Here is an 18726-nt window from a genome sequence, read left to right as displayed (position 1 = left end):
ATTTTTCAGTTAACCAATTTGTAATACCCAATATTTTTAAAATCTGTTCTGCATATCAAACACATTGGTGTTTGATTTATTTTTATTTTTAAAACTTGTTTAAAAAGATTGATTTATTTCTAGAGAGAGGGGAAGGGAGGCAGAAAGAAAAGGAGAGAAACATCAATGTGTGATTGCCTCTTGCCTGCCCCTAACTGGGGTCCTGGCCACAACCAAGGCATGTGCCCTCATTGGGAATCAAACCAGCAACTTTTTTGTTTGCAGGCCTGTGCGCAATGTACTGAGCCACACCAGCCATGGCAGGAGTTTGACTTTTCAAACAAAAATCTATTTGAGGCTTGGGTATATAGGCTTCTCTGAAATGCTCAAGGTCTTTTAGAATTTCCTTGCTATTCTGTTTTCCTTGCAAGTTACCAGGTTTATTTTAGAAAAAAAGCCATTCTTCTTCATTGGTTTCTGTCTTTATTTTTATAGCTTTTACAATAATTTAGGGTTCTAAGCAGGTGGGAGGTTTGTGGGACAGGGTGAAGAGATCCTATGCTTTAGCCGATTCAAGAGCCAGTATTTATTCTCTGTTTATAAGCCTGTTGTGGGCCTATGTGATAACCCCAGTGTGCAGAGCCCCGCTGCTGCCAGAGGTCTGACTGCTGTGCAGGGAGTGGGCACCGGTCAGGTTGGACTGTGGGGAACTAGTCAGCCTCTGTGTTCTGTGTGACCACCGGTCGGGAAGACTAGGTAGAAAGGGGATCCAAACGAGAGTTTCTGGCAGTACATCAAATCACCTGCCTGGTAATTCCAGATCAAAATGCAGTAATGTTCAATGCACAAAGGCTGTTGAGGAATGTTTGTCTTTTCATTCACAAGGTTAGCTTTGGTTTCTGTTTTTCCATGGACATGTGTGGTCTGGGCAGGACAGTCAGTCATCCCATATTTTAACTCCTTTTGTTTGAATAAGGAGAATGGTAATATTTTCAGCATGCTTAAGAGATGGCTGAAAAGTCATAAAAAGCTGTGAAATATTTGAAATAAAAATTTGGACCAACACAATATTTTCTGCTCTTCTGATCTCTTCTTAATCTTTCTTTTTAGGCTAATGATGCTTATCTTCAGATGGCCATTGGAAATGCCCCTTGGCCCATTGGTGTCACTATGGTTGGTATTCATGCCAGAACTGGTAGGGAAAAGATTTTCTCCAAGCATGTTGCACATGTTTTAAATGATGAAACACAGAGGAAGTATATTCAGGTAAGCAGTTTGGAGGGAAAGGCATTTCTCTGGAGTTTAACGTTCTCTAATTCCAAAACTATGTATTTTGAGAGCAAAAGAACTATAGCAAAAAGGACATGTCATGATAGGATATAAGCACAGTTCTTTAAGACATCTTCACCGAACAAAATAAAAACTTTTTAAGTTTCACATATCAGTGATCCCCAACATCTTTGGCACCAGGGCCAGTTTGGTGGAAGACAGGTTTTCTGTGGGGCAGGGCAGGGCGGGGCGGGGCAAGGAGGTAGGGCAGGAGGAAACAAGAGGTGGAGCTCAGGTTGCAATGCAGTGGAAGCTTAGCTCTCTGGCCTGCTGCTTATCTTCTGCTGTGTGGCCAGTTCCTGACAGGCCATGGATCATTACTAGCCTTGGGGGCTGGGGACCACTTCCAGATGCAAAGCCAGGTTGAAGGGTGTACCTTAGCATTAAAATAAGACTATTACAGTTTATTTTGGGTGTTTACAGAAGAGCAGCAAATTCAGAATTTTTGCAGTAAATCTTGTTTTGTTGCTTTTAAGGTAGATTTAACATGTACTAGGATAAAACATATGAATAGTAAACATTTGGCTTTAATGAAGATAATTTTTTTAATTTAATTTAATAATTTTAAAAACCATTTTTTTCATTACCATTTATCTCCCACACTCTGTGGCCATCATCACACTGTTGTCCCTGTCCATGAGTTTTTCCCTTTTCACTGAACCCCTTCACCCGCCACCCCCGCCATCATCACCTCAAAGCTGTCGAGTTGCTCTGAGTCTGTCTCTGTTTGGCTTGTTAGTTCACTTTGAACATAATTTTTAAGTAACTTGTAATAAGACTTCTCTACATGATAGCTCAAAAGTGTTTATAGTTTTTGTTGCATCCAGCAAATGCGAGAACAAATGTCGGAGACTTCAGGGTATCAAGGATGTTACTTTATTGGCCAAGTTTAACCTGCGCAGGGGCGAACTCTCAGAGTGTCCAGAGACACGGTACCCACGAGGGGCTGCAAATGAGAGACACGCCGAGAGCTTACACCTAAGTCCTTATATAGGGGCGGGCAAGCAAGCGTTACACGGAAGCAGACATGGCAGTTAGCAATTCGCTTACAAAGACCGTGCTCGGGAATTTCAAACCAAGCATTCTTGCATAAGGCGGGAAGGCAGGAAGGCAGGATGTTTGTTCAGTAACCTAGTAATCTCCTGGCTGTAGCTAGCTGGGTTCCTATTTTCTCATGGTCTAAGTTTTTCCCTACTCCTTACAGTTTTTTTTTTTTTTTTAGTTGTATACACATCACATGAAATCGTGTACAGTATTTGGTTAAATTTTTATCCTTAGTGGGAAAAATCAACTGTCTTCTTAGCTTTTTGTCAAGAATTTCAGGTTGTATCTGTGTAACAGCTTTTGCTGGATGTTAATTCTAAAGGTAGAAGGTGACATCCTGAAAGTTTACTTAAAATTTAAAATTTGTTTAAAATGTATGAAGTGCCTACAGATTTTCTGAAAGAGAGCAACCATTACCATAATCATGAATTACCTTTTGGTTTGTATTTCAAACCAAGCGATAAATACTCATTTGTGTTATGCTTTATTCACATATATTGGCATTTTAAAAAATCATTTCTTCCAGATTCCCTGATATAAACTAGAATTTATAGAGTTCAGATATACTTATGGAAATTTAAAGACATTCCCATTTTTTTAAATAACCACCAGTGACTATGAAAGGCCAAAAGCTTTTAGTTGAGGGCGGGAGTGGGTGGGAGATGTTTGGCTTTAACAATAGGAAACAATTTCCAGTGATTAAATTTGCTTAGTGTGTTTGGCTAAGCCTTAGTCAAAGATGTAGTGTGTATAGGAGTCCTGTAATTATATAAAATGTCTTAGTTAAAGAGCATTTCTTTTTTAAATACTGATAGCTCCCCATTAAATGGTTTTTAAAAAGGTATGCCAGTGCTTATTTTTAAAACTTTCTGGTTTATATTGGAAGCTACAGTCACCTATCTCTCCTCAGTAGTTCATCCCTTTTAAGTGTTACTCTCGTTAAAAAAAAATTCTTTTTTATTCCACAGAGATGATGAGGGAAAATTGGTGACCATACTGTGTCTGAGCTTTGGGAAGGGGTCTGACCCAAATCCAGTCACAGTTCTGTGGACGGATGTGGGCATGACAGCACAATCGGGTGACTCCCAGCTTGCGAGTGAGGGAAGCCATGGATCACTGAGCAGGAGTCCACACTTGCCCTGGTGCACGCTGGTGACATACGCCTTAGGTTCTTAGAGCCCACAGTGCTGTCCTAGTGACCGAGTCGGATGGCCACACAGAGAGGTGTGGTGATCAGACTTAGGCAACAAGAAACCATAAGGGGGACAGAGTGTGAGTTAAGGTAGAAAAGAGACTGGCATTGTAGAAGTACTTGGCAGACTGTAGAAAAGACAGATGCTTTTTTTTTTTTAAGGTTTCGTTTATTTATTTTTAGACAGAAAGGGAGGGAGAGAAACATCGCTTGGTAGCCTCTTGCACACACCCATGCCAGGTACAAAACAAAACCAACAACTGAGGCACGTTCCCCACTGGGAATCAAACCTGCAACCTTTGGCATTGTTGGATGACACCCAACCAACTGAGCCTGACTGGTCAGGGGAAGGAAGGACAGATTCTTCAAATAGAACATTTAGCTAGGATGACCATAAAGGAATTTGGATCCAACAACCTAGTTGCTTGAGCATACCTCTGAGCAATGTATAGGAGAACAAAATGAGGGAATGCAGTGGACCATGAGGGTAATAAAATTACAGTGACATGATACGGTCACTGGAAAGTCACATGATAGCTTATACTACATTATAAGACATGGTAATTTTGTGTTGGTTGCACAAAGCAAGTTCACTGTTAGACACCTAGTGACCACTTACGATGGGCGCCCAGTGAATATTTGCTGATCAAATTGAATGAATACTCTATAGGACAAGAGAGTCCTTGAGAAAGGAAACTCTTTGTGGAGATGTGGGCAAAAGAAGTATAGATAATGGAAGAGCTTTTTGGTGGAGGAGGGAGTAAACTTGTCCTATATGGTGGTGGGCTGATTCACGTACAAGAAGACAGACTTCTAATCAGTGTCAGGAGATGCTTTTTGTAAAACATTTAATTTTGAAATAAATATAGGCTCACAGAGGTTGCAAAGATAGTACAAAGAAGCTTTTGGCCAGGCAGAATTACCTGAGGTAGGAATAGGGCCACTCTGGAAGAGATGGGGGAGGTCCCTACGACGTGATGTCGGCAAGCTTCGAGTTACCCATGCCCTTCCTGGTCCTTCTGGCCCTTAGATGCTCTGGTTCTTTTCTGCCGTTGCCCTAGAGGCCACTGCTTACACCTGAGGGTGTGGACTAGCATGCCCTGTACAGCCAGGTAACAAATGAGCTGCAAGTCGAGGAACACCTGTGTTTTGTGTTCCCACTTTTCCCGCAGGCACTCCCATCAGCAGTATTCATTTCCACTCAGCACCCCTGGTGAGAAAAGCGGGCGGTGCGGGCACAGAGTGACGTGTCAGCCAGTGCCGAGGCTGGTGGTGTTGGCGGCACTGCAGCTCATTGTTTCCTTGTAGGAGTGTGCTTCCAGCGTTGCTCCATCTCTATTTATTTATTTATTTATTTATTTATTTATTTATTTATTTATTATTTTGGTATGAGCAGCCAAAATTGTTATTTCTTTTAAATGTAGACACTCCTGTTTTAAAAATATCAGCACCAAATATTAAAAAATTAACATTGTTTAAGGCCAGATCAGTTTGTGATCTGTGTCATTAAAACTCAAGGCAAAACAATGCTGCCACCACCCCCAAGTTAGAGTTATATCAAATTCTTAGTTACTTTAACTGAGTAATTTCCTAAGCTGTCCTATGAATCTCCTTCTTAGTTTGGTATTAGATGAGGTCGATTTGAATTACCTGAAAAAGAGGGACAGTTTAAAGATGTCACTTGAAGTTTAAGTCTGGTGTCGGCAAACCTTTTCTTAAAGATCATAGGCCTCTATCATAAGTACTCACCGCTGCAGCTGCAGTGCGGACGCTGCCTGTGGCTGTGTTCCCCTAACATCTCCTTTATAACAGAGGCCGGTGGCTTGTGGCCATAGTTTGCTGACCCCTGGTAAGTGCATAAACCTGAATCTTTCCTACACTAAGATAATTTGCTGTGGAGATAATTGCAAGTCATTTAATGGGGTAATTGATTCTTTTAAAATTAACATAGAGCATACCAGCAAACAGTGTAGTGTGTGAAGTGTGCTGATATTAATTGTAGAGCTCAGTGGTAGAGCCGGGGGAGAAACATCGGTGTAAGAGAGAAACCGTGATCAGTTGCCTCTTGTGTGCACTCCTAGGTACTCGCCCAGACTGGGAATCGAACCTGTGACCTTTTGGTTTACGGGACAACACTCCAACCAACTGAGCCATGCTGGGCAGGGCATAATGATTCCTGGTATTTGTAATATGTATCAAAATGTAAAACAAGATTTAGACATAGAACATTTCTAGCAGCACTCAAGATGTTTCCTGGATGCTGTTTCCCAGTGTGAATCCTCCCTGTTAGCAGAGGTAACCACTGTTCTGATTTGTGTCATTTTTAGTTAATTTTATTTATTCTTGGCCATCATTTCAATGGAATCTTAAAATGTGTGGAGTAATTATTTGTTTTATTTAGAAATACTGGTGAGAAATACCTTTTATGAAGTATGGTGGAAGACAGTTCAAGGGGTTCACTCTAATATGATTTCATCCTTTGGTTTTATGCAAACCTCTGTAGAATTTAAACTGTGGAAAGTTGTTTGAAGTGTTTCCTTTCTTCCAGAAATGAAACACATCTCATGGAGGATTTCCATACTGTGTAGATCAAAGAAAAGTTGTGTAGTCTATTAGGTGGCCTCCGATCTAAGGGTGAGCCTTAGATTTGGCTTGTTTAGCTCAGTGGTTTGAGCACTGGTCTGTGAACCAAAATGTTGCCAGTTCGATTCTTGGTTAGGACACATGCCTGGTTTGCAGGCCAGTTCCCTGGTAGGGCGCGTGTGAGGGGCATCCTAACGATGTGTCTCTCACACATCTATGTTTCTCTCCCTCTCTTCCTCCCCTCCCCCCTCTCTAAGAAATAAAAACAAAAATAAAATTTAAAAATCTAAGGGTGAGATTTAAATTGATGATACTAAGTTCAAGGACTTTTTTCTGCGAAATACAGATGTAGCTTTTGGCCCAGATTTGGGCATAAAGCTTCTTTTATACAGGTTATAGGAAGTTCTTGACTATTTATAGACTTTATAATTTTTGGAAAGGTTCACATCTCGGGTGTCTTTGTCTGTTGGTAAAGAAGAAAAGGATTAAATGGTGAAATTGACATCAAATGGTTGTTACCTTCTCCAGACAACCCTCTCCGCCCTTGCTTCCTTTGTCCTGTGTCCCAGAAACCCGGCTTTATGTACAGCATGGACAGGCTCCCTTGCCCTCTGGCTTCTGACTGGGGCAGGCAGTGGGTGGGGCTGGGAGGCATTTTGTAGGAGGAAGAAGAATGAGTTTGGGGTATCCATTTCCTTGGGTTCCTGGCTGTGGAGTCATCATGCCTGCACTCTCTGCCCAAGGCCATATCTTCTCTCAGTGCCGGTCTCCATGCAGTCACTCTGCGAGGGCTTTAGTAAGCACTCTCCTCCTGTGCCACTTCAGGGCTCAGGCTGGCCACAACCTCCCAGTATTGTCAGCTCTGGGCTGCTGTACTTTCTCAGTGTCCGAAGTCCTGTCCACTCCTTTGTCAAGTCCTTGAAACTGCCACTGTCACCTTAAGCAGTTTGAGTGTGGCCTCTCTTTCTTGGTGATACCCTCCCTGATCTGTGTAGACTAACTGATCTGTGTGCTGTATTTCCACACAGGTTTCTTTGGGGACTAGAAGATTAAGAGTAATTTTCATTCCCAGTAACCTTGCTTCAACTTTCACTATTACAGCAGGCAGAATGCCTTGTGTTGTTTTTCTGTGGCACATTGTTTGTAAATTCCCTAGTAAAGACATCACTCCAGCATTTTATACCAGATATCTCAATCCGTATTTCAGGTTTTGGCATATTTCATGTATACTAGCATTTGCCAGATTTGTTCATGGAACATTTACAAATCTATAATGTATTCACATATTGCCAAATGGTATAACAGAAAGATTCGCTGCTGTGATGAGTGGTCACAGCTTGGCCCACATGTTGAATACACGATGTCACGGTTGGTTGGTAAGCACTCCCGTGCATCACATCATATGTCGTCCATTGTAGGTCACGCGGGTTCCTGCTACTTCCTGGCGTGCTTGGCTCTGATAAACCATTTCTTAAAAGCAAGTTATTGCAGTATAATAGAACTTTGGCAGCTCACTGACAGCACTTTTTAAACAGCCAGGTGGCACATGTCACTCAACTTCTCTCTTATTCTTCAGCTTCTCAGGCTGTACTGCTAAATGGGCCTGTGCTTTCATCTTCAAGCCTTTGTTCTTACAATGCAGACTTGTGACAGGTACAGAAATAATGGCTCTAATAAAGTATCTTTTATACTTCAATAAAAGATTTCTTAAAAAGAAAAAGAATCTTTTTCAAGTCCTATTAGCTAATGATAGTTTAGGAAAGAAAAGGGAGAGCACATGTCCCTGCCATTCCAGCCTGTTGTGCTGGTGGGACATAGCTCCTGCCTGTGGTGGCCTTTAAGAGAAAAACATTCCTGGAAGAAAAGATTCCATATGGAGCTGTTGTCCACGAGCACGAAAAAGGATGGGTGAAGGAAGATGGCATGAAAATCTGGTTTAACAAAGTCTGGCCACGAAGACCTGGAGGTTTACTTAAAAAAACAGCTTTGCTCGTTTTTGATGACTTCAAAGCCCTCGTTACACAAGTGCAAAAGCAATCGCAGCGGACTTGAAACCCAACTTGCTGTGATACCTGGTGGGCTAACCATCCACCTGCAACCTCTTGGTGTGTCAGTAAACAAGCCCTTTAAGGTCCTAATGAAGCAAGAGAGGACATTGTAGATGTAGTCAGCTGGAAATGATTTAACACCGACAGGCAGGATCAAGAAAGCATCTATCACCCAGGTCCATGACTGGATCCTAAGATCATGGGATGGTCACAAGAAGAAAGTGGTTGTGAAATCATTTAAAAAATGCAGCATCAGCAATGCTGATGGAACTGAAGACAATGATGAAATTTAATGGGATAAGGAAAGTCACTCTTTAGAAGACACCAGTAATGTAGAAATTGAAGATGATGATACCTCTGAACTGACAGTTGAGATGGCCACTGTCTGGCAGTGACCGTGAATGCTGCAGATGCTCATCAAAACACGAGAAAACATACACATGGACAACCGAGTCCTGTGGAGAAATAGGGACGAAACTGCCACTCTCTCTAGTGGAGAACGCCCCGTTCTCTCTCCTGAGCAGGCTTTTATTAAGAATACAGATACAGTTTGTGGATTACAGTCTGACAGGGAAGATAAAACAAGTAGGTAGTTTTCAAAGGGGCTGGCAGATCTCCCACTGGTATTCTGGGGTTTTATCATTTAAGAAGACTATAGGACCTAAAAGGCTAGTTTTGTTTTCTGCCTTGCCTTCATATTCTAATTCAAGAGCATCTTCCAGCAAGCAGATTTCACAGGATCTTGCATATTCTATGTCCCAGGCCTGATTACCCTGGGGGTCTGCCGACTCTGGTCTGGACTGCACCACCCCTGTTATTTCTGCAGGCCTGAGTTGGGCAGAGGAGACAAAGGCAGCCAGGAGACTTGGATTTCTCAAGGACTCAGGCTTTGACAAAGCCGAGGGAGGCAGGGTTCAGTGTCGATCACCCCTTCATTTCCACAGCCCCCTGGGTCTCTTCCCTGAGGGCATTCCCATGTGCCCTCGTCTGTCTTAGGTTCACCCTCTTTCTTAGAGAATTGTTACCCATCATTGACTGCTGATCATGCAGAGGGAGCCAGGCATTAGAACAGGCAGCGTTCATGGCAAGGAAATAAGTTTTGTCTTAAGGAGACAAAACTTATCTGGTGTCTCCTGGTTTGGAGGCCTCTTACTCAGCCTTAGCCATGGGGGGTTACAGTTTCCTGAGACCAGGCAGGGCGGACCTCAATGGACAGTGACTAAGAGTTCTTGGCCTTCTGTGATCCACAAATACTGTAAATTTGTCACCAGTACATAAAATTTCTTCTACCTGGTATCCTTTGTTGTGTTTTGTAGTTATTTGTCATATTAAATTTCTTGTGCCACAATATGCTCAAAAATAAAGACGGAAATTCCTGTATAATGCAAAAAAACAAGTATCTAAATATAAAGAAATAAATAATTGAATTACAAAATTAAAACAAAAGGTGAATTTCCTGAAAATTTGGCCAGAAACATGGGCATATATTATACACGGGAGTGGCTTACCTTATACACGGCAAAATACGGTACTTTCTGAGGGATTCACATCACTCACAAAGGGGTGATGTCATAGCAGAGCAGGAGACTTCAGGGCAAGTCTATATGCTGATCCATGAGGCTTCCAGTTCCTGTTCTCCATAGGCTGCTCTGATGCTGACAGCCAGGCTTTTACCCCTAGTCAGGAAATTGGAGCTTGGTCTCCGTGAACTGATCCAGGAGAAAAGACCTATAATCACTAATACTTAGTATTACCCAGTGACAAAACTGGCTTGCCCCTAGTGTCCGAAGATGAAGTTCCACTGATGAAGCCTCCTCATTCAGGGGATTTCCTTTAGCTGTTTAGTGTCCTACTCAGTAACATAAATGTTCACCTGGAACCCTCAGAAATTTAGAGAAAGTTTCCAACATAAAAGACAGAGGCCAAAACAAACTCAAGGAAAACAAGTAGATCAGGGAGAAAGTTATCGAATAGGGAAGAGAAAACAAAAACCCTCAGTTAAAAACTGAACAGCCTTAGATGAAGTCATAGCCATGAAATAAGAGCAATACACTGAAGAGAAAGGGCAGAGAGTGAAAATGAGCTCTTAAAACTTAAACATTATGGCAGAAATGTAAAGATTAAATAAAACAAGATAAAGTTGAGGCAGTCTTGGCTGTGTGAAAGATAAAAGGATGAGGGAGTCAACCTGTAAGGTCTGCAACTGTTCAAACTTCGGGAAAAGGAGAACAGAGAAATTAATTGGAGGGTGAGGACATAAACAATGAATGCAGGAAAACTTCCCAGAGCCGAAGGACAGGAGATTCCAAAATGAAAATGAGAGCTCACTGAGTACACAGGCAAATGAACAGGAAAGGACTCACATCAAGGCAAAACATAATGAAGTATTGGAGGGTAAGAATAAAGAGAAGATTTTAAATGCTTCTGGGGGAAAGAAACAGGTCACTTACAAAGGCTCAGGATTGAAATGCCATCACACTTATTAAGAGTACTGGAGCAATGCCTTTAATAGTAAGGGAGAGAATTTTCAACTGATTCCCTTTCCATCTGAACTAATAGTCAAGCGTGAATATACACTCAAGGCATCTCCAGACAGTGAAGTCTCAAAATGTGCCCTCTCACGTACCCATCTCGGGAATCACCACAGTGACAGCTCGCACTTCTGTGATGCCGTCTGTGTGCTTCACTTCACCAGTTTAGAGCAACAGTGTGAGGATATTATGGTATCTCTGATTGACAAGTGGGGAAACCGAGGCACAGAGAATTAAGTTCCCAAGACCACACACACAGCTAGGAAGTGGTGAGGTTGGGATTTGGACCTGGCCTGTCTTAACTCCACTGTGATATTGTCTCTACTTCAGGATGTGTCCCCCCAAGTGAGGGAAACAAACAAAAGAGCTGTGGGAAGTGAGATCCAGCCCTGGAGCAGGGAAAAGGAGCTCCCAGGTTGGAGGAGAAGGGATGCTCTCAGATGGCAGCAGTATACAAGGAGGTCCGGAATCCAGCTGGCCTGGATCGGCACAGGCAGGCAGAGGGCTCCAGGAAGAAAAAAACGGGGAAACAGACCCAGTACCAGTGTGTTTGGTCACACTGAGAGTTGTCTCACTGTTGGAGAGCGAATGGTGACATCTGCATGGAAGAGCAAAAAGATGGGGAAGCACACCTGTGCAAAGAGAGGTTGGCGTCATAACACTGTGTGGTTCTGTTTGAAGAGTTTCTGTGTGGACATCATAAGGTACATCCTGAGTACTGCGTTCCCTACGCATTGTGACTGGGGAGGGTGGGGAAAGTGTGTGCGGGTGCCTGCGTGCTTATGTGCAGCCAGTGGGCGTGATGTAGAGAATTAAATCCTCAGCTTTCATGGTAGGAAGTCAGTAGGTTAAAAAATCAATCAATCAATCACAATAAAACACAATATCAGCATAGTATTTGGAAATAGGGCAGTAAATATCAGAAGAAACACTTAAGAAATTTGAAAGGTTGCCTCTGGGGCACTGAAATGAGGGATTGGAAAGGGTGGGGCAGAGGACTGCTCTTGTTTGAAGTAAGAGCTGTGTGTCTTCTTTTTCCATGATAACACACAACACATGGGATTGTTCTTGATTGTTTTCTTTATAGTTCAGCCCCTGTCCTATCTGTTCGCAAATCTTGCTGGTTTTCTATTCAAAGTAGATCTGAAATCTGATCCTTCTCACCACAGCCACTGGTGTCACCTGGGTCCAGCCACACCCTCTGTCATCTGCAGTGTTGCAGTGTCTCCACTGTGGCCCCTGAGCTTCTCTCCCTGCGCTTTCAGTTGGGTGTCTGTGCAGCACCCAGAGTGATCCAGTGAAGTCACAAACTGGATTCTGTCGCTCTCTTGCCCAGAGCCCCAGAGTAGTTCCCTAGTTCGCCTGGAGCAAGCCGAAGGCCTTTCAGTCATGCCCCCACATCCACCCTACCCCTTTCCTGCTTTACACTTGTCCATAGCGCTTATCGTGATTTAATATGTTAGGTACGTTACATATTTATTTTGTTTCTTGTCTGTCTTCCCTTATTAGAACCTAACCTTACTACGGGTAGGGAGGTTTTGTTTTGTTCCTGGCTGTATTCCTAGAGCCTGGGAGAGTGCTTGGCACATAGTAGGCCCTGAATAAAGATATAATGAATATTTTGCTATTATAAAAATAAAAATTGTATGCAAAAATACCACCAGTTTTTTTGCATTGAGTTAACAGCTCCCTGCTTTACTAGTCTAAACATCACAAGCAATTTGAAAGTGAAATCCTGAGGGATCCAGTTGAAAAGGTTTGTTTCAATTTGGAAAATAACCAGATGCTGTCATGAAACTATGCCCCTTTAACTTAAAAATCTGTGCTGTGTACTATCAGTCCTCACTACAAACTTTATCGTACTGTAAACTGCTTATGACCTGGACTACTGATTGCCAGACTTTTTGGCAGTTAACATTTAGACAAGATACTAGCATTGATTTTTAAATCAGATTCTCCTTGGTGAGGGTACATACACCTCACAGATTCCTTCTTTAAGGGGCAAGTTCCTAAGATTCCAGTTCTTGTCAGGAAAGTCACCCCCATCAGTCTTAACCCCCATTTGTCTTTTATTTGCTCATCCTGATTCTTGCCATATTCTGCTGCTGCTAACGCTGTTTGTGTTTCATCAGGGTGTTCTCTTCCTCCTGTTCACCCATCTTCTCACCTGTTTCTTATGAGGTGTTTTGTTTTCAATTTGGGCTCCACAGTTGTTTGAATACTTAGGTAATTACAGAGTAATGAAGAGTTCTACATGCTTGGTGATGCTTCGGGATGTACCTGTTATATCCGCCAATATTTCAAGGCAGTTCTTCACCTCTCTTCCTCAGGCTTCCAGACACACTCTTCTGTTGTTGTGTAGTGCAGTTGGAGCCGCATACTCTGCTTTCCCACTAAGTCATGAAGCTCTTTCTTGTAAGAGATGATATTTCATGGTATCATTCTGAAGAAATAAAACAAATCTGGGGAAATATTAGCTAAATACCAGGTAGGGTGCTATATGTACAATTTCATATTCAGTGTCCAGTATGGGCCTGCACTTGGTCAACCACTCACTGTCCTCTGGTAGGGTTCCATTCTTGAATGTGATGGGAATTGGGCTATTGTCATTTTTGTGAACTGAAGCTGAGAAACCTTAAAATAATTTTTGTCACAAATGACATTGGAGGTGATTAAAATTAAGCACTGCTGTTCTTGGTGGATGTTATGTTTAATGACTAATCCATATAGCTGTAGATATGTAGATTTTGTTAAGACTTTTGACAGCCTATCCTTGTAAATGAGGACACCCGTAGGCCGATAGATAAAACAGTTAGCAGGACTTACTGCTGGTTGCAGAACTCTTCCCGGCACTGATCCAGAGAGACCTAGAGCAGCCTGACCAGTTTCTGCCCTGGTCTCTGGCCTGTTTGTGAATTTGGATGATGACCTAGAGGTATCTTTGGTGGATGAGGAAGCTAAGAGGAATACCTGAAAACGAAATGCCAGCTAAGGGTGTTAAAAGATCACAGACGTAAGGATGAGTTGCGAGAGACTGGAAGAATTTTAAGAGTGATAGTTCTTGTCATCAGGTAAAATTATCACTATCAAGTTAAAGACTGGATAAGAGCTGGCCTTAGCTGCAGGGGATAGAGAGCCCTTGATACTTGGGAGGCGGTGGGAATTTGTGATGTGCACTGTAGTTGTCTAAAAAGAACTGAAGGCCTCGGTTACACGGGTGGCAAAGGTCCGGAACAAAGGCAGTGCAGCCGCAGCCCACTAAGTTCGGCAGGACTGGCCAGGTCACGTTTGCAGTGTAGTACTCAGTGTCAGGATGTTCAAATGCTTTCATTATGTAGCATTTTGTGCATCCAAAGACACATGCGAGTTATGAAGTAAACAAAACAGGTATCTAAAGGCCTAAATTGCAGCTTAAGAACTAGAGCATTTTGAAAAGCATGCATATCATGCTTGGTCAACCACTCACTTCTGTATTTTCCTTCTCTACCCCAGAAGTAACCATCATCTTGAATCTGTCACTTCCTTGCTTTTTCAAAAATAATTCTGCCATGTTATATGTGTGTTTCTGAGCGATATATTATTTTTGAACTTGTTTTTGAGTTTTATTAAAATGCCTTATATTGTTGTGCAACCTTTGCCACTTGCTGTTTACACTCAGCATTGTTTCTAAGATTCAGGTACATCAGTTGTTCTCAACCAGAGTCCCCACCTGGGCCATAAAACACACAAAGTGGTCCGAGTGCCCATTCTGACACGTTTCCCTAGGACGTACACAGAAGAGGAGCTGTCTCATTAGGTACAGTGGATGTTTGAGACTAGGCAGTGGGCCTTAACTGTCTGCTGGACCCTGAGTTGTTAGACTCTCTGCCTTGTTAATCATTGTGACCGCTGTGAAGGGCTCCATTCGTGAGTGTACGGATGCTCGTTCACAGCCCCCCTGTGATGAACATTTGGGTGGTTTCCCATTCTGCTGCTGCTGCTATTGTTACTGTGACCGGTTGTGCTGCGACCACTGTGTCATGTCTCTGGGTGCACATGAAGAAACGTTTCCCTAGGTGTACATCTGAGTGTTATTGCTGGGGACTGCCACATTTTAGTGGGGAGATTGGTAAACTGCAGTGAATACAGAGGAGGACAAGTAAGGAAAGTCCCAAGGTATCGTAACAAACCTTTATTTTCCTTATTTTCTTAGGGATTGAAGAGGTTAATGACCATTTGCCAGAAGCACTTTCCTACAGATCCCTCAAAATGCGTGGAGTACAATGCACTCTGAGACCTGTGCATGGTGTGTGGATACAGGGAGAAACTCCAGGGAGCACGGTGCAGACTCCTGGAACTTCCAGCAGGAACCAGGGAAGAAGACAAATGGATTTTCTAGACCCTGGCTTCTACCCAATGCAGCTCTTGGTTTTAGGAAGTGTCTTGGCGTTCATGTCACACCTGACTGCAGACTGACTTCTGTGTGGCTGATGTATTAAATAGCTGAAAAACTAAGTTCAGAAAGACTCTCCCTAGTTTAAATGTGCAGACAGCGGTCACAGAAGGGGTTTAAAATGACTCTTTCCCTCAAGACCTGGGAGTTGCAGTTTGATGATTGAAAGATCATTTGAGGGTGGATTTCATTGTTTCTGTAAAATATGGTGCTTTTCCCACTGTCCTATATGTCATATTTTCAGAAAGTATTTTTATGTCTCCACAGAAATATGGAACCATTTAGCAAAACTTTATAGTTAAATATTGCTGAACGTTTGCCATCCTGATAGAGAATTCGAATGTAAATGGTACAGTTGACTCAAATGTTATTTTTCTTGCATTACAAAACTTGCTTTTATTGTCTAAGGAGTAGAAAGTTTTGTCTCTGTTATCTCTTGGGACAGAGGACTGACAGGAAATAAGAGTCTGAGAAACAAAGACGGTATGTTATAGCAACAGAAGTTCAAATTCAATAGTCTCAGCACATGCAGGTCCAGGGGGGGAAGTGGGGTGTCATGCCCACCAAGAATGGGGGCATTGTGATGCTGCTGGTCCTTCCTGCACTGGGACTGCCTGCAAGTTCCGTCCTTGTCAGACCTGCGGGGGACCGCTGTTCCCAGCTCCCTCCCTCCAGGCAGAAGAGAGGTGCCGTCACTCTCATCACTGCCTGACACAGTAGGCCCTGGGTCTGATTTCCACAAAGCCTGATTTCCAAAATTCCTTCTGAATTTTGTGTGTTACACCCTGGGAATTGTGATTGGTCACTGTGCTTTAGGAGCCGAGAGGACTCGGTTGGTAGAGGGAAGTGGGTAGACACAGTGTTTGTCACCTGTCCACGTACCAGGGGCAGCACCGGATGGTGGTGAGAGCGGGGCTCTGTCTGAAGTCAGGACCTCCAGCCTCAAACGGCAGCTCTCCACCTCCTGACCATATGACCATGGCTAACTTAATCTTTCTGAGCCTCAGTTTCTTTGTCCGCAAATAGTAGGCAGTCACAGCAGTCCGTACCTGCCAGTGTCATTGTTGTGTTTAAGTAAAACTGCCTGGTATGTAAGAGCTCAGTGGCTATGGGTTGCCATGTCCTTGTATCAGAATGTCGCTGAAATAGCTGTGAGGAGCCTTGTGGTCAGGGGCAGTGTGTGCTCACGGAATGATGACAGTAGTGATGGTGACCACAGCAACGGTAATAGTGAGACACTCACTGAGCGTTTACTACATGCGGGTCCTACGAGGCTCCCACTTTCTAAGTTTACGAGGGTGGAGGATGTGGGAGCTGAGTCAGCTGATGAGGCAGGTGAGTGTAGATTCACAGTCCCCTATTCTGGCCCTTTTTGGGGGGAGGCATGAAAGCTGGTCTTGGCCCTTTGTGGTCTGTGCCCATGCCTGACTTTTTGCTGGATATTTGCATGGGCAGTGGCTGAGGCCCCCTGTCCTAAATTGAGCCAGGTTCCTCATCCCCCAACCCTCCCTACTTCTTACTCTGGAAACTGTGTCTTAGACTTTTCGAGGCTGAGATAACAATCTAGATCAGTGATTTACTTGCGTGCTGCAAGAATTTTTAAAACGTGTAGTACCTGAGTATTTAGGCAGGGGTCATGACCTCGTTTCCCTTAGGTTGTCGTATTTAAAAATGACAACAGCCAACAAAGTAGCCATCTGGTGCAAATGAATCAAAATAATGAATGAAGCCAAATAATACCTATGGCTTTTTGGTTTTTATCAGATTAGCAAAAGACACATTTTATGGTGTGCTGCAGAATTTTAGTAATTTATATGTGCCATGAGATGAAAAAGGTTGAAAATTACTGATCTGGACCTTTTGCTACATAGTCTTATTGCACAGGACTCGTTTATACGTCCTGCTGACTGACAGCTGCCCACATGATGTCTGTGTACTCACCAGGCCACAGCATGGCAGTCGGTCATTTTCACACTGCCTCCCTCCTGTTTGCCGTTAGTTACTGTGCCACCTAGAGAAGAAACAGCATCATGTGACAGCAGTGCCTTCTAAAATTGATCAGTATGGATAGATAGTTTAAAAAATACATGCAGCCGTGGCAGGTGTGGCTGAGTGGATTGAGTGGCAGCTTGTGAACCCAAAGGTCGCCGGTTCAATTCCCTGTCAGCACATGCCTTGGTTGTGGACCAGGTCCCCAGTTGGGGGCATGTGAGAGGCAACTGGTCACTGTATCTCTCCCACATTGATGTTTCTCTCCCCCTCTTTCTCCCTCCCTTCTCCTGCCTCTAAAAGTAAATAAATAAAATCTTTTTAAAAAAAGTAATTGTAGCATACTCTGTAGTGCCGTGACTGTTAACCATTTTGGGCTTGGGTGGAGGGAGGCAGGTTCAGAGATGTAGATCCCTCATAGAAAGTTTTCCATTTCCCTGAAGCTAAAGATTTCAGATCACTACAAATATCAAGTGGGTAGATAATAAAAAAACAAGAATTCTTGCATTCTCTGAATCATGAAATTTTAATTTAGAAGATAACTGCCTATTGTTTTTAGCTCATGCTAAAAGAATGATGGCATTCTTTTAAAACCAGTCACAATCCTGTCCTGGCCCAGTATGGTTCCGTTTGAGCGTAGTTCAGTGAACTGAAAGGTCGCAGGTGTGATTTCTGGTCAGGGCTTGTACAAGAGGCAACTGCTGGATGTTTCTCTCGTCAGTGTTTCCCCCTCTCCCTACTTTTCTCTCTAAAGTCAATAAGCATGTTTTTAGGTGAGGACAAAAGTAAAATCAGTCATCACCCTGAAATACTTAAATTCTTCCCTTTCTTCTTCCCCACCCCTTCAGACTCCTATGCAAAGGAGTTGTGTCTTCTTAATTCAAATTTAGTAAAACACTGGTTTTCCCTCAGAAGTCAATACTACGCTTCTGAGGAAGAAGCATGTTGCCATTTGCAAAAACTGAGCAGCATTTTTCAGCATAAAGCCTATGGTGATCAAGGGAGTCCTGGCAGTGATGAGAGTCTTGGGGGCGAACAAAGCTAAGGTCAAAGGCAATGGACCCAAGGGCAGGGGTGGGGGTGAGGAGGAGAGACCATCTAGTTCTTGTAGGAAAAGTGGGGAGGTCCTGAGACACCAGAGCGGGGAAGGCAGCTGTCTCTAACGAGACCTTAGGGACTTGCTGTGGGCTCTGAATCCTCAGACTTAGGAGGAATAGGAAATGGGATCGATAGCAATTCACTTCTTTATGTCAGTTTCTCCTCTCTGGTGACTTGCTGACCTCTAGCACTTTAGATTGCCCTCACATTCGACCCCAGTGAATACTTTAGAAATGCAACTGTCTTTTTATTCTGAAAGTAAGCTGCTTGGAAAAGACTGAATTATACTGAACTATAATTTTAGCTCACGGCCTACGAACAGTCCTCTTCTTAGAGCATCATGATGACCGTTGGCAAGTCTCGTCAGCCCAGCTCTCTGCCTCCCACAACCAACTTGATTAGAGAAGGGTTGTAGTTATATCAACATCCTCTTGATCCCACCTGTCCATCATTCTTATAGGAGTTAATGTCGCTATTACTGCTTCATGTTCCTTTTACATG

The 18726-nt window shown here is 43.1% G+C and overlaps 1 protein-coding gene across 4 annotated transcripts in view; it reads left to right on the top strand.

Annotated features, from left to right (window-relative positions):
- LOC123831270 (pre-mRNA-splicing factor 18) overlaps nucleotides 1-17333 on the top strand; it is a 46030-nt gene extending 28697 nt beyond the window's left edge. For 2 of the 4 annotated variants that reach the window (XM_045858094.1, XM_045858093.1), the window contains 3 exons: nucleotides 1090-1245; nucleotides 11037-11410; nucleotides 14899-17333. In XM_045858094.1, the coding sequence (XP_045714050.1) occupies nucleotides 1090-1245; nucleotides 11037-11410; nucleotides 14899-14905 (537 nt within the window). In that variant the 3' untranslated portion in view covers nucleotides 14906-17333. The remainder of the gene's footprint in view (nucleotides 1-1089; nucleotides 1246-11036; nucleotides 11411-14898) is intronic. The other 2 variants (XM_045858096.1, XM_045858095.1) reach the window with 1 other exon arrangement.
- The last annotated feature ends 1393 nt before the right edge of the window (nucleotides 17334-18726 follow it).

This window comes from Phyllostomus hastatus, unplaced genomic scaffold, assembly GCF_019186645.2.
Source record: "Phyllostomus hastatus isolate PE091 unplaced genomic scaffold, TTU_PhHast_1.1 phas_scaffold_1674, whole genome shotgun sequence".
Taxonomy (NCBI): Eukaryota; Metazoa; Chordata; class Mammalia; order Chiroptera; family Phyllostomidae; genus Phyllostomus; species Phyllostomus hastatus.
Note: the sequence above shows the minus strand (reverse complement) of the source record. Positions and strands in the feature narration are given on the sequence as shown.